The 15,335-nt window shown below is 42.2% G+C and overlaps 1 protein-coding gene across 2 annotated transcripts in view; it reads left to right on the top strand.

The window, feature by feature from the left end:
* AGBL4 (AGBL carboxypeptidase 4) overlaps positions 1-15,335 on the top strand; it is a 1,553,201-nt gene that overhangs the window by 615,050 nt on the left and 922,816 nt on the right. For both annotated transcript variants that reach the window (XM_053245332.1, XM_053245331.1), the window contains exon 5: positions 8,035-8,251. In XM_053245332.1, the coding sequence (XP_053101307.1) occupies positions 8,035-8,251 (217 nt within the window). The remainder of the gene's footprint in view (positions 1-8,034; positions 8,252-15,335) is intronic.

Here is a 15,335-nt window from a genome sequence, read left to right as displayed (position 1 = left end):
GCACCCATCTCCTGGAGGAATCCCCCAATGCATGGCACTCAGTGTGTGGTGCATTGTAGGATACCTGGAGGCCCCAAGATGCCTTGTCCTGGCCTCTGGAGCTCTGCACAGCAGAGGATTGTCTGAGAGTGTGTTTTGCACTCTCAGAAATGTCCTATGGCTCATCCGAGGTGAGGGTAAGATTCGTGCAGCCTTCCCCCCACTCCCCCATCCTCCCAGTCATGTGAATAGCCCCATTACCTTCCCATTCTTGCCACTTCTCCACTTCTAGAAGTTGACTTCTTCTAGAAGTTGAAACTTCTAGTGTCCAAAAGTCAACTACTGTTGTATGTTATAAAATGTTTATAAGTCTGACTGACATACTGCACAACATTACGCATATGGTGGGGCTTGAAGTTGTGCAAGAGGGCTGTTGTGTAAGTGCAAGAATTGTGCAAACAGACTTGCATGAGAGTGAAGCCATTATAGATAATGGCTTCAGAGTCACACGTGCAGCTGTGCAAAAGTTATGTTCCACCATGTACAGTCCCACCATTGTGCAGTATGTCAGCTAGTCTTGATCCACACAAAATGTAAAACTATATTTGGCTATTTCCGCGACCAAGAAATATTTTTAGAACTGGTTTAATTATTTCAGGTTTAATTATTTTAATTATTTAATTATTAACCCTTGGAAAGCATATATTTTAATATCTTTTAAATATGTGTAGACTCCTTACTCAGTTTTTAAGTAAACGATTGAAGGTTACTTTGAATTTTGTCTTCTATTCTGAGAGAAGCAGCCAGATGTTTTCAGAGGTAGAAAAGCTATGGGGAGTGCAATCAGGCTGTTAAAGATGAGAAGGATATTCCGAGGTGTTTCTAATTAATTACAGCTAGAAAAAAAGCAATTCCATTATATCACAGTCTCTAAAACCGTCTGAGAAAACTGTGCCAAAATGTATTCTGTAAAGGGTATTGAGCTCCTTTTGAAACAACCGATCTCAGCTTACAAATTACCTAGTGAATTTACAGTTAAGTCCGTTTGGCCTCATTTTCCCATCTAGAAGTGGAAATGGCTTGGATCCAAAGGTCCACTTCTGCTAGTGGAAACCCTCTTCCACTCTTTGAAGGACTGTTCCTGGTATAGCAGAAAAATATTACAGGGGGCATTGGAGGGTGGGGGGAAGAACCTAAGCCAAGAAAAATTATTCCACAAGTACACACTCTTGTAGAAGCTATTTCCATGAGCTTTTTAGGTCCCCCCCATTAAAATCAAACTATTAAAACACAATAAAACCAATAAAACAGCTAAAAGCCCTGAAAATCAGGGCAACAATTTAAAACAGTTAATCATTTAAAGCCCTGGAAGGCCAGGCCAAATAGGTAGGTTTTAAGGGCTATCCTGAAGGACAGCAATGATCTCAAATTACGAATTTCTGCCGAGAGTGCATTCCACAGCACAGGAGCAGCTACAGAGAAGGCCCGCCTCTGTGTCACCATCAGACAAACTGGTGGCAACTGGAGACAGACCTCCTCAGATGATCTTAAGGTGCAGTGGGGATCATGTAAAAGAAGGCGCTCTCTTAGATAACTCAGACCTAAGCCGTTCAGGGCTTTAAAGGTAATAACCAGCGCTTTGTATTTTGCCTGGAAACATATCGGCAGCCAGTGTAGCCATTTCAAAACAGGCATAATATGGTGTCTCCAGAGACCGACCTGTCTGCCGCATTCGGAACTAACTGAAGTTTTCGGACTATGTACAAAGGCAGCCCCACATAGAGCACATTGCAATAGTCAAGCCGGGAGGTTACCAGCTGATGCACCACGGTTTTGAGGTCATCCTCTTCAAGGAATGGGTGCAGCTGTCGAATCAGCCGAAGCTGATAGAAAGCACTCCTGGCCATGGCCCCCACCTAAGATACCAGGGTGAGGCCTGGGTCCAGGAATACTCCCAAGCTGCGCACCTGCTCCTTCCGCGGGAATGTAACCCCATCCAGCACAGGGAGATCAAACTCATCCTTCAGATTCTGAGCCCCCACAATGAGCACCTCTGTCTTGATTGGATTCAGCTTCAATTTGTTATACCTCATCTAGCCCATTACTGCCTGTAGGCAGGCATTTAGAGAATGAGTGCCATTTCCTGAAGATGAAAAGGAGAAGTAGATGTGGGTGTCATCAGCATACTGATAACACCCAGCACCAAATTCCCTGATGACCTCACCCAGCGGTTTCATGTAGATATTAAAAAGCATTGGTGACAGAATGGAGCCCTGGGGGACTCCATATAACAGCTCCCATTTTGAGGAGCAACTGTCACCAAGCTCCACCATCTGGAATCTACCTGAGAGATAGGGGCAGAACCACTGCAAAGCAGTGCCCCTATCCCCAACTCCCCCAGGCGATCCAGAAGGATACCATGGTCGATGGTATCGAACACTGCCAAGAGATCCAGAAGAACCAGCAGAGTAACACTCCCTCTGTCGATTCCCCTGTAAAGGTCATCCATCAGGCCGACCAAGACTGTCTCAACCCCATAGCAAGTTTGAAATGGATCTAGATAATGAGTTTCCTCCAAGACTGCCTGGAGCTGGTCGGCCACCACCCTTTTAATCACCTTGCCCAACCAAGGGAGACTGGAGATTGGAAATACTTTATGCTGCTACACTACAAGAATTATTCCAGTAATGGTTCTGCAAATGTAATAGTCCCTCTGGGACTATGTTTAGCCCCAGTGGACACAGATACAGGTGCCTAGAGTGTCCATCTCATGGGGAAATCCCCCATACATTGTGCATGTTGCACGGAGCATTGTGGGATCTCCAGAGGCTGGGATGCATCATCCTGGACTTCAGAGCTTCATGCTGCAAGCACACATGGATTATCTGGGAGTGTGGTTTGCACTCCCAGCAACTTTGCAGCCATTGTTTGGGGGGAAGGTGAATTGACCAGCATTTGACACACACCCCACCCATTCCTGCCCGCATGCGATTTTGTGAATGACCTCAATGTGTGGCGGGGGGAATAGTGACAGCTAAACTACACCAGCCTTGCCAGAACATGGAGTTCTGAAGCAGTGTTCCCTCTAACAAGGATTCACAGATGTTAGTGACTACAACTCTCATAATCCCCAAACAAAAGTCATTGCAGCTGATAGGCAAAGAAAGGTTGTGGTACCACCCTCCTCTGGCACACCAGTATAAGCCTGAAGGGGTGGGCATCATGTTCCATCAAGGTTGTAACCCACCTTTCAAACAATGTCCAAGGCTCCCAGCAATGCCTGCTGGCTTGTGTTATGGGCACAGTCTCTTCTTGAGACTGTAAACTGCTTTGAGTGGCTTTGTCAAGGCAGAAAGGTGGTATAAAAATGTAGTAAGTAAGTAAGTAAGTAAGTAAGTAAGTAAATAAATAAATAAATAAATAAATTCTTGATCCCCCTGAAACTGCAGGTGACCTTCTGGTGAAGGGTCTTCCCTTGGTCTCTGCCTATACAGGAATAGCAGATCCTTCCTCTGGGGTGTAGCAAGACCCCCGGGGGGCAGGGGACAAAACTTGGGTTGGCAGCCCCCAGCATGCACCCCTGCACCCCAAGCCACACCCCCTGCATCTAACATCAGATGCAACGGGCAGTGCAGCCAACATCTCCCCACCACCGCCCCTGCCTTGCCCTGCCACCGCTCCTTATCATGGCCTCTGGATCCGGGGGGTGGGGGGTGATCGAGAGGAACAGTCGGTGGGCATGGTGGGCACAGCAGCATGCCTCTCCACTCTGGCTGAACTGCACAACCTCACAGGCATGCGGTGTCCATAGTCGAACTGCGCAGGCTCTCAATTTGGCCAGAGTAGAGAGGCCTGCCACCACTGTGCCTGCCAACTGTCCCGCTCGATCAGCCCCCCCCACCCCCTGGAGCTGGAGGCCAAGATAAGAAGTGGCAGTGGGAGCAGGAGTAGGACAGGACAGGGGTGGTGGTTAGGTGGTCTCCTTGGGGGCCCCTTGGAGGTCCCCTGACCCATTGGGAACAGGGACATTTGCCCCTGCTTGTCCAATGGATGCTACACCCCTGCCCTTCCTCCCATGCCTGTCTCATTGCAGGTGAGCCATCAGAACCTCAGTTGATCCAGGAATCTCCTTGATCATGTGACCTGCCTGGCCTCAGGTCCCTCACCAAGCCTCTGGGGGATGTGGTGGCCATCATACCCTGCTTTCTATAGGGCTCACACTGTTATTACCTATCTTTATAAATGCCAGATCTATTGTATTCACTCAGTTCTGGGCAAGCAACGGGGGGGGGGGAGATTTGCCTGAGGGTTAAAATTCACTTAGGGATAGGGGTAATGTGAGTTGCTCTGACAAAAAAAATTGCTACTTGCGAACATTTTAACAACTTTAAAAAAAAAAATCTCGCCCCCAATTGTCCAACATTAGGAAGTTTGACATTCTGTGGGAAGCTTTTCCCTCAGCGTGTGTTACTCTGGCATGTGTTTTTGCAAGCCAAGCTGTCAACATTAGTTTAAGAGTGCCTAACATATTAAAATGTATTCTGTCAATATCCTGCTGAAATCAATGGAGTGGGAAATGCTATTTGTCCTTATGCTTAGAATTTCGGCAGCTTCTCTTTAAATAGCCAGTCATAAATACAGGCAGCCAAACACTTCAGTGCCAGTTAACAGGGAGCATTTGTAGTCATATGCTTCCTGGAATTTTTCTGCAACTACAAATATGTTACAAATATGGCTTCCTAACTTTAGCTGTCACGTACTGTGACCTATAGAATGAAAAGGTGGACAATTTCTGTAGATTGGTGATAAGATATATATTTTCCTCTCTCCTCAGAAATGCAGTTAAATTTCACATTCCGAATCTGTCCCTGCCGGGCCTAAGACACATTAGTATTCCACTGGCAACTGCCTATAGGTAGTAATATTGTTTTGTCCATAACCAGAGGGAACAATCAGACTAAGCCATTCTCCGGCTATAAACCAGCCAAAGTAATTGGGTTTAATTTTAATTTTTGTAATAGCTTTAAATTAATAGAAGCAGCTGCTGCCACAGTGTGTGGGTGTCCTTTTCCAGCAGGCATAGAACAAAAAGGAAGAAAGAGTAAACAATGGTGCATCTAGGACACAGAGGTTAATGCAAGAACTGAGCAATGTCTTTTTCTTATCAAAAACTCGGCTGGCTGTATCTAACATCCTGTCTCTTTTGTTTTGTTTTTTAAAACTCTCTCCCTCTCTTCCTTTTTAATTCCCAGATAAGATCTAAATCTGATTAGACTCCTGTATGTAAAGATGTCTTGTTGGTACTGAAACACTGACTCCTTCTCCATTTGACTTGGGAACAGATTAGCACTGACAAAGTGTTAAGAATGATAAGAATAGATTAACAGCCTCATGGGTCCTATTACAATAGCCCCATGGGTCCTATTACAAAAAACATAGGGGGAACCTATGTTTTGAATTAAGCATTTGGGCCTTTTCTGAGAGCTTGGATTTACACCCCTCAATAAAGAATAGATTCTCCTTCTATGAAAGACATTGAGGTAATTCACACAATTGGGTGGGGCAGGAGGTGGGCAGGGTGGAAGGCTTGTTTTACTCACCTCCCCCACAGGCGAGCAAAGGTATGACTGTGGGAGCTATAGCTGCCCGTCTGTGTGAGGCTGGGCTGAAAGCAGCCCATGCTCGCGCACAAGCAGATAGCCTGGGTTGAGGGAGCGCTCGTTCCCTTAACCTTGGCTAATAGCCAGACGGAAAAGGCGGGCTAGGCAGTGCTGCCCCACCAGGGTTGGGCCCAATCCCAGTGGTTCTCACACACAGCCTAACCCAGCCTGGGCTTCCCTAGCCTGGGTGAGGCTGCGTGTGAGTATTGCCTCTGTGGATAGTGATGTGTCATTACAAGATATCCTAAATTCTAAGTTTAACCATGACATCCAAATGAAGCCATAAAGCAGTGTTGTCACTCAAAACAGATGCCAAGCCAAGTGTCATATTTCTAACTGGTTAGAAGAGTGAGCAAAAATATCAAAACAACTTAAAACATCCTTTAAGTTAAAATGAAAATAATTGAAACAGTAAGTGCCTGACTAGTAGCAAATGAATATTAGCTCTTCCTCCTAGTACTTCTAAATCATATTAATATAACCAATGCAGTTAACTTTCCCCCTTTGCTAAGAAACTATAGAAGTTGCTCAGTTTGCAATATACGGTTTAAACTTCCATTGCATTTTGAGGCCTCGGAGCTACAATACATTTACCCACAGTCATGTCTTCTGCTTGATTTGCGATCCAATGAGGGATGTCTGATAGCACACCAGGGTAAGGGTGGGTGATGGAAATATGGTAAGATATTTCAGGAACTTATTAGCTTAGTGTGCTTTATAACAAAAACAGCTGGTTGCATCCCCCTGCCCCGTTCCTTACACGGAATGGGAAAGACTTCAGCTCTAATGCACGGTATCACTGGCTCTTCATTATGTTTTGTCAGGGAGATTTCAGTTTTGCTGTGTATACTCCTTAACGTCTGCTAATTGGAAAACATGTCATTTTGCATAATGAGAAGTTTCTGTCCTCCATTTCATATGAGCAATGAAAGGCCGAAACTGATCCTCTGCAGTCACCTGGTTTCTCAGAACTATTATAGTAGGACAGATTACTGTTGCAATGTCTGTAAATCATATTATGTTACCCTCACCATCATTGCCTGATGGTAGCTGACTTCTGCTGCAAGCATTAGATGAAACCTGTTTATGATATCACTTAATTGAATAAGCTAGTGTCTGCAGGATGAGAGCATGTTTTTGCCAAATAGGATTGGAGAATTTGTTGTATTTGATTACAAGACTTCTGTGGAGTCTGTCCAGACCAGTAAAGGTAGAAAGTCTGTGCCCACAGCCAGGCTGCTTAGGGAATGAATCTTTTATTTAACCTCTCAAGATTGCTGCATAATCACATTGCATCTTAGAGTAAGTGCAAAGATGCTATACAGACCAAGGTTCCCTCATTCAATTTAAGTTTTGGAAGCTGCACCATTGTCTTGTCTCCCTACTGTGATTTTTCATATTGTCATTATTTCTTACACTCCCATTGTACCTTGTTATGTCACATTTTCTTTTTTAATTATAAAAAGTTAAAATCAGAATTAACAAAGAGAGAATGTAGGGCAGAGGTTAAGGTAAAGAAGTTGAGGGAATTTTCAAAGAACGATAAGGTCCAGATACAAGCTGTAGGAGTTGTATGTTTATCATTATTGCTTAGATGGAGGGAGGATTACTACTAATTTGATAGAATATACGAAACCTAATCTGCCTGGAGCCTTTGGAGTAAGGCAGTATATAAATTAATCAAATAAATAAATAAATTAAATAATCCAGTTCTCCTTGCAGTGAACGCTGTTGTGCCAGGGAAGAGATCCTCTGCATTCTCCATATACCGTATACAACAAGCAAAAAGGTAATGAGTAAAAGACCTGTTCTTCCATTTCAGGAGAAAATCTGGATTAGGTTTCAGATATTCTTTAAAATTAACAATAACCCTCCATACCATCTAAGCAACAATGCAGAAGGAAGTTAAACACACATTGTAAAATTTGCCACTTTGCTGGCTGAACCTACCCTTTTGTTCCTTCATGGCTGAGTTTTATGTTTCTAAATTGTCCGGGGGCTTGTTCCTGTAGTCACTTTTACTCTCTGATAGCTATCCGTTGCTCATTTTAATTTGTGCTATAGATTTCAATAAATTAAGTTTGAGATATGGGGAAAGAACTGGATTCCTCAAGTTCCTCCTTCCTAGAATTCAACAAAATCTGAAACTGTTTTTCAGATGACATGGCCATCCATTGATGTTCTGCCATAAATTCTATATCATTTGCTAACATCCTTAATAAAATATAGCAATAAAACTGAACACAACATCTCTGCAATGGCGGAGAATGTGTTTATATAAAATACATGACCTTGTGCTGTTTGCAGTGAAATATGATTCAATTGTACTTCACTGTTGCATTTTAATTTAGTCTATAGATTTTGATTATGGCATTTGTTTTATTTTATCTTTTAGGCAAAGGCTGCCACCCAAAAATGTGTATTACTACCGCTGCCCTGATCACAGGAAGAACTACGTTATGTCATTTGCTTTCTGCTTTGACCGAGAGGATGACGTGTATCAGTTTGCTTACTGCTACCCATACACTTATACTCGGCTTCAGCATTACCTTGATAATTTACAGAAGAGGAACATGGATTACTTCTTCAGAGAGCTTCTAGGACTCAGTGTGGTGAGTAATAAGCACATTTGCTAGCTGGAATGCTTCCTTATGGATGCCTGGCTCTAAGTGGTAATACAGCAGCATTCATCATCTCAGCTAATGGACCCATGCACATATATTTGTTATGCTGCTATCAAAGACATGACACAGCTTAGCTGCACAGTGAAATATAGGCAAATGCAGGTTTAACTTCACTTGAAGAACCTTTATTGTGACAGCAGAAGAGGGAAATTGCCATATGGTATCAATTTGCTTCTCATCCACATGAGAAATGGGAATGAACTTTGTGGCATTGAGCGTGTGAATTCAATCTCTCTCTACTTTCACCCGCATTTTGTTCAAAAGGCAATGTGTTTCTTCATAATCAGATGTTGTTTTGTATGGGTTTTCCACTAATACCTGCCGGGAGTTAGCAGACAAAAGCATTTAGGCTCTGCCCAAATTTGCTAGGACCCTGGGAGCACACACTCACTTCACTGATGAGTGTGCTCCATTGAGCCATCATGTTAAAGGCAGGGAGCCTGCTGGCAGGGGCAGAGCTGTAACTGGGGGATGCATTCAAAGAACATGAGCCACCATCCCCACTCCCTTCCATTATCATGTGGACCAGCAGCAACCCCCCACTCCTCTTCATTATCCTGGGGGCCTGGCGCTGCCCCCTGGCACTCCCTTCTGCACTATCCCTTGCCTTGCTGCCACCTCCTGCATCTGCTGCCCACCTCACACCAGCTCCTGCTGGTGAGCAGGTGGATTGATTTCTTTTTCTCTAGCCCATGTGAGAGAGGAAACAACCAATACATCCAGTAGTCAGCAGGAGCTGGCACCAAGTGACAGGAACGCAGCAGAGGGAGGAGAAGGCGTCAGCAAGGTGGTGGGCAGCACAGAGGGGTCAGCACCAGATCCCCACATGATTATGGAGGGGAGTGGGGTGCTTGGCAGAGCAGTGTGTGTGTGTGGGGGGGTACCCTCATACAATCCAGAACACGGACCACTACAGGGCTTCCTCCTCCACTTCCTATTGGTGCTATACCACCCATGGCTGAAGCAGAACCTGACCAAGGAACAGGTCAATCATATATAGAGATGTAGGGAACTTCAACTCTTCTGCCCAGTATGCCTCTTATTCCATGACAAAATGGTGCCAGTCTTGGGGCTGGGGGTGGGAAGGAGGCAAGGAAGTGTGATTACTCATACAGATGAATTCCTCAGACTGAGGAACCAAGCCTGAGGACAGTTGTATAGCGACACCAGGCCCCTATTGGTTACCCAGATCAGCAAGCCTGTTTGGGCTGATGAGCTGTACTACCCTTTATGGCAATCATCCCATTGGCACTGCAGCACAGCAAAGATATGGTAAGTCATCTGACAGCTGTAGCACAGGGAGTAAGGCACAGGGAGTAAGGTGCTGAGGGCCGGCTGCTTGAGGCTGATTCAGCATCTCTTCCCCTTATTTTAACAGCACTTCTGTATTATTTATTATTATTTTACACAGTCAGACAGGTGTTATTGACTGGTTTGTTTTATCCAGACATCAAGTCCTTCCCAAGGACCTGGGATGGCTGAATTTTATTCTCAATGTTGTTGCTGTTATTATTATAGATATCGTCGCAGAATATAGGCTGTTCCCAGTAAAGCTGCTTTTTGTAATTGGCTGATGGTGATTTCTGTGGTCCCTATGGTGTTGAGGTGCTCTTCAAGGTCTTTTGGAACTGCACCCAGGGCACCAATGACCACTGGGATTATTTTGGTCTTTTGCTGCCACAGCCTTTCAATTTCAATTTGTAGATCTTTGTATTTGGTGATTTTTTTCAACTTCTTTTTCTTCTATTCTGCTATCCCCTGGTATTGCTATGTCGATTATTTTGACTTGTTTTTCTTCCTTCTCCACTACAGTTATATCTGGTGTATTGTGTGGCAGATGTTTGTCTGTTTGTAGTCGGAAGTCCCATAATATTTTTACATCTTCATTTTCTTCAACTTTTTCAATTTTATGGTCCCACCAATTTTTGGCTGCAGGTAGCTTGTATTTTTTGCAGATGTTCCAGTGTATCATCCCTGCTACCTTATCATGGCTTTGTTTGTAGTCAGTCTGTGCGATCTTTTTACAACAGCTGATTAGGTGGTCCACTGTTTCATCTGCTTCTTTACAAAGGCGGCACCTGCTGTTTGTGGTGGATTTTTCGACTTTTGCTCTTATTGCATTTGTTCTTAGTGCCCTTGTGCAGCCAGTATTAAACCCTCTGTTTCTTTCTTCAAGTTGCCATTCTTAAGCCACTGCCAGGTCTTGGTGATGTCTGATTTTCCACTTATATTGTGCAAATATTGACCATGCAGTGGTTTATTTTTCCATTTTTCTGCTCAGTTCTTGACTTGTTCTTTCTTGTAGGCCTGTTTTGTTTCATTGGTGTTGAATAGTCACATTATCGACCAATTGAAGTGCATCTTCTTCACTGTCCTTGATATATTCTTCAAGGCCTCTTTTCTCCTCCTCTACTGTTTGATGGACTTGCAGCATTCCTCTTCCACCTGAGCTGCGAGGGAGGTATAGCCTATCTACATCACTGAGGGGGTGCAGAGCATGATTGATGGTCATGATTTTCCTGGTCTTACGATCCAGTGTCTCTAGCTCTGCCTGGGTCCAGTCTATTATTCCTGCAGTGTATCTGATAACAGGTATAGCCCAGGTGTTTATGGCTTATATGGTGTTCCCGCCATTGAGTTTGGACTTGAGGATTTTTCGAACTCTCCTGATGTATTCACTTCCAATTTTTCTTTTAACTTCAGTGTGTGCGATGTTATCAGCCTGGAGAATGCCCAAGTATTTGTAATGTTCCTTCTCTTCCAGGTTCTTGATCTTGCTTCCATTGGGCAGTTCTATTCCTTCTGTTTTTGTTATTTTCCCTCTGTTCATTATTAATGCAGCACACTTGTCCAGTCCAAACTCCATTGCTATATCGCTACTGAATATACGGACAGTGTTTAGCAGTGATTCGATTTCTGACTGGGACTTTCCATACAACTTCAGATCGTCCATGTACAGCAGATGGCTGATTTTACTGGATGTTTTAGATGTTTGGTATCCGAGGCCTGTTTTGTTTAGTATTTGTGAAAGTGGGGTCATGGCGATTACAAACAACAGACGGGATAGTGAGTCCCCTTGGAAAATGCCTCTTCTAATGCTAACCTGTCCAAGTGTCTCACCATTGATTGTTAACTGTGTACTCCACATGCTCCTTGCTTTTTTTTATAAATATCTGGATGTTTTTGCTGACACCAGTTGTTTCTAAACATTTTTGTATCCATGTGTGAGGCAATGAATCGAAGGCTTTCTTGTGGTCAATCCATGCAACACTTAGATTTCTTTTTCTTCTCTTGCAATTTTCTAAAATCATTTTGTCAATCAGCAGCTGGTCTTTTGTGCCTCTGGTATTCGGGCAATTTCCTTTCTGTTCAACTGGAAGCTGTTTGTTAGTTAATAAGTGTTGCATCACTTCATCTGCTATTATTCCAGTTAATAATTTGAACATGGTTGGCAGGCATGTTATCGATCTATAATTACTTGGAACTGCACCTTTTGCTGGGTCTTTCATGATGAGATGAGTTTTCCCAGTTGTTAGCCATTGTTCAATATCACCTCCTTGCAAAATGTGATTGAGCTGTTTGGATAGTTGTTTATGAAAGCTTGTTAGGTGTTTAAGCCAAAAGCCATGCAGTTCATCGTCGCCTGGAGCAGTCCTATTATTATTATTATTATTATTATTATTATTATTATTATTAATTCGATTTCTATACTTCCCTTCCAAAAATGGCTCAGGGCGGTTTACACAGAGAAATAATAAATAAATATATAAGATGGATCCCTGTCCCCAAAGGGCTCACAATCTGAAAATTTTGTAAAATAGGTTGTATATTGGCTTTTAAATTGTGGATTTGTGAAACTAGTATCATTGTTCTTTGGATCCTGGCTGTTATATCAGTGTCTTCATCTAAGATACAGTTTTATCTGATGGAGTATTTGCAACAAAATTGCTTGGATCCCCCCCTCCTCCCAGTAAAACCACCAGCACCACCACCACAGAATTGTTGAACCTTGCTGACTGTGAAATCTTTGCAAATAATGTAGCAGTCTTAAAATCATCTTTGCTTTCACCATAACTGCACAACTCTGGCCCTCCATCTGTTGCTGGACTGTCCTCCCATCTCCCCCAGTGGCCAATTGTCAGGGATGAAGGGAATTGTAGTCCAACATCTGCAGGTGGTCAAAGTTGTGTAGCCATGCTTTTCATCATGTTGCATTTTCCTAGAAGAGATTGATAATGTGATTTAAGCTATGTAATATTATTTTCTTGTGCATACCCAGTTTCAAGATGTTGAGAAAAAGAAATATTTTCCTTGGCTATCTTCACAACTGAAATTACCAATGCTTGAGAAATTCTAAGATTGTATTGTAAAGCAGATGCTTTTTGTTACGTAATAGATTAAAGTGGTGGTATATAAGCGAGTCAAACAAAGGTTATTGTACCCAGAGATTGGTGAGTCATTCAATCTGCATTAATATATTTGCAAGCTAATCACATTTATGTATTTTTCCTCTGAAAAGTTCCATAATTAAATCCATAAATACTTCCTGAAATTCTTTGAAAATTTAAAATTAAACAGTAGTACCAGACATGCAACTGCCATTAGATAACTAAAGCACTGTAGAGCCAAATGGCACAGACTCCTATTGTTAACAAGAATATAAGCATCCTACTTTTTACATTTTTATGATATATTCTGATAGCATTAAAATGTGCCCAATAATATTGAAAATAAGCAGTTCTTGATAGCATGGTAGATATTCACTTGGTATAATTTCTCCTGATGCCAGCGATGTACTTGACATATATATGTAAGGATGTCATTTGAAGGACATTTTAGAAAACATTCACCATCATCCAGACTCACACCTTGCTGGTAGAACTAGAACAACATTTTCCATAGTACAGGAGGGATGGGAAACTTTTACTGATTTCCCCCTCCCCCTGCAGTTGTCTGTGCCTCCTGAAAATATGTCCCTGAGGGTTGTAAGACCCTCAGCGACATATCATTTTGGGAGACATAGATGGATGCCAGAGGAAAGGGGGTTTGGCAAAAATTGTCCTCCCTCATGCAATGTAAAATGCTTTCAGCCAGGAATTTCAGGTTGCAGGCAGGAATCTCTCTCAGCCCTATCTCGGAGAAGCCAGAGAGGGAACTTGAAACCTTCTGCTCTTCCCAGAGCAGCTCTATCGCCGACTCTATCTTATAGTGCTTACATTTCTAGTCTCCCATTCATATGCAGCCAGGGTGGACCCTGCTTAGCTAAGGGGACAAGTCATGCTTGACCACTGTTTTTATTCCATTTCATATAGTTAATGCACATATATAAAAATAAAAGTATAGTTATTGTTTAATTAAGCAATATAAATAATTGACGAGTCTTTAAATAGTCCTTAGCCTTAATAAAGTCACATACTTTCTTGTAAATGAAGTAATCTTTGCACTATGTGACCCTGATCCACAGATCCACGTAAGCAGTAGGTTGTGTAAAAGGTTGCTGTGTATGATGATCTCTGTGGTAAGGAGCTTGATATGTTAGATTTAACAGTTTGGTTACCTGTTGAGGTTGAGTGGTTGGAGATTTCTTAAAACTTTTCAGCAGAATAATTAGTAGACAATTCAGCCTTAAAGTTACCAGTGTGCTAAATTGTCATCTTATGACAATCAAAATCCCTGTATATGAAATCAGGTATGATTAAGAAAATGATGATCCCCATGCAGTGATTACATTGCAAGTTTTTATTAGTGATTAGTGATTTATTAGTGATTTTATTAGTGATTTTATTTGTGAATTTCAGAAATATACAATGTTAATGCTGCTGCACAATTTGCAATATGTGATCTGCTCAGCACAGTGAGACATAAAAACTTGTTCTCAACACAACCTACAGTAAAGTCACCAAGAGATCATAATGCTTTTTGAATTCTTCTGCTACTGAATTCTTCTGCATTGCTTTTTGGATATTTCCTGCTATTAAGATAAGGGCTTCAGCTACAGTTAGTGCTACAGTTAATGTGATAAGCTTTATGTTGCAGCAATAGTTTCCCAGTAGGGGGAAGGAAGCAAGCTGCAAGAGATGTTGATACTCCCATCAATGGAAGATGTTTAGATTCAGGGATTCCAACCTACATTTCATTCTGCTGTAAGGGGAATGGGACAAGATTGCCTTTAAAATCCTTCCAGCCATATGGTTTTCTGATTGCTATATATCTGTGAGTAATTTTAAACGCATTCCAGTAGATATTTGATTTCTTGTGCTTAGAATTGCCATATCCATCAAAATGAATATAGAAACGCATTCATGTAAGGAGCTTGTTGAGTGTCTTTTAGTACTGACGGGTCTCTGGACTGGATAGCCTTATTCTCCCTGCATTCCAAATCAATCATTAAACCCAAATGGGCTTAAAACACATTTATAATAATGAGAGGTAGGGAACGTTTCTTTCTCTCTTTTTTACAAAAGGCCACATAGTTAAGGTAGCAAGAGGTTTTATGTTTGAGCTTCATTTGGACTCACATCAGATGGCTGCATGCACACTACCAATTGTACACTGATAACTTAAGCCCTAAACTACTTGATGATTTCTAACTAGATTTTAAACTTGCATTGGTTTCCATTTTCCTCCTATTGATGGACATTTTCTCTGCCATGAGAACAAAATCTAATGTATGAGAAGAGAGTCTAGCTGCGTATTTTCATGATCTCACGAGATAAGACTTCAGAGCACTAAAGACAATCATTATCAGATATACAACAAAATTATAATAACCATTCCATACTGTTTCCCTTTTCTTCAATAGACTCAGTTGCATAGACATCATAGTGATGAAACTGTATATTTTTGATAGGGCAAAAAGCATTCTGGAGTGGTGCAATGGAAACATCAAAAGAATGTCTATAAAGCAATATTCCCCAAAACTTGGTTATTCTCAAGGTTAATTTTGTATATGAAAACCACTCCCCAAGGGACTGTTCTATGTTTGGTTGACAATGGCATACAATAGAACAGT

This window comes from Hemicordylus capensis, chromosome 4 (genome assembly GCF_027244095.1).
Source record: "Hemicordylus capensis ecotype Gifberg chromosome 4, rHemCap1.1.pri, whole genome shotgun sequence".
Taxonomy (NCBI): Eukaryota; Metazoa; Chordata; class Lepidosauria; order Squamata; family Cordylidae; genus Hemicordylus; species Hemicordylus capensis.
Note: the sequence above shows the minus strand (reverse complement) of the source record. Positions and strands in the feature narration are given on the sequence as shown.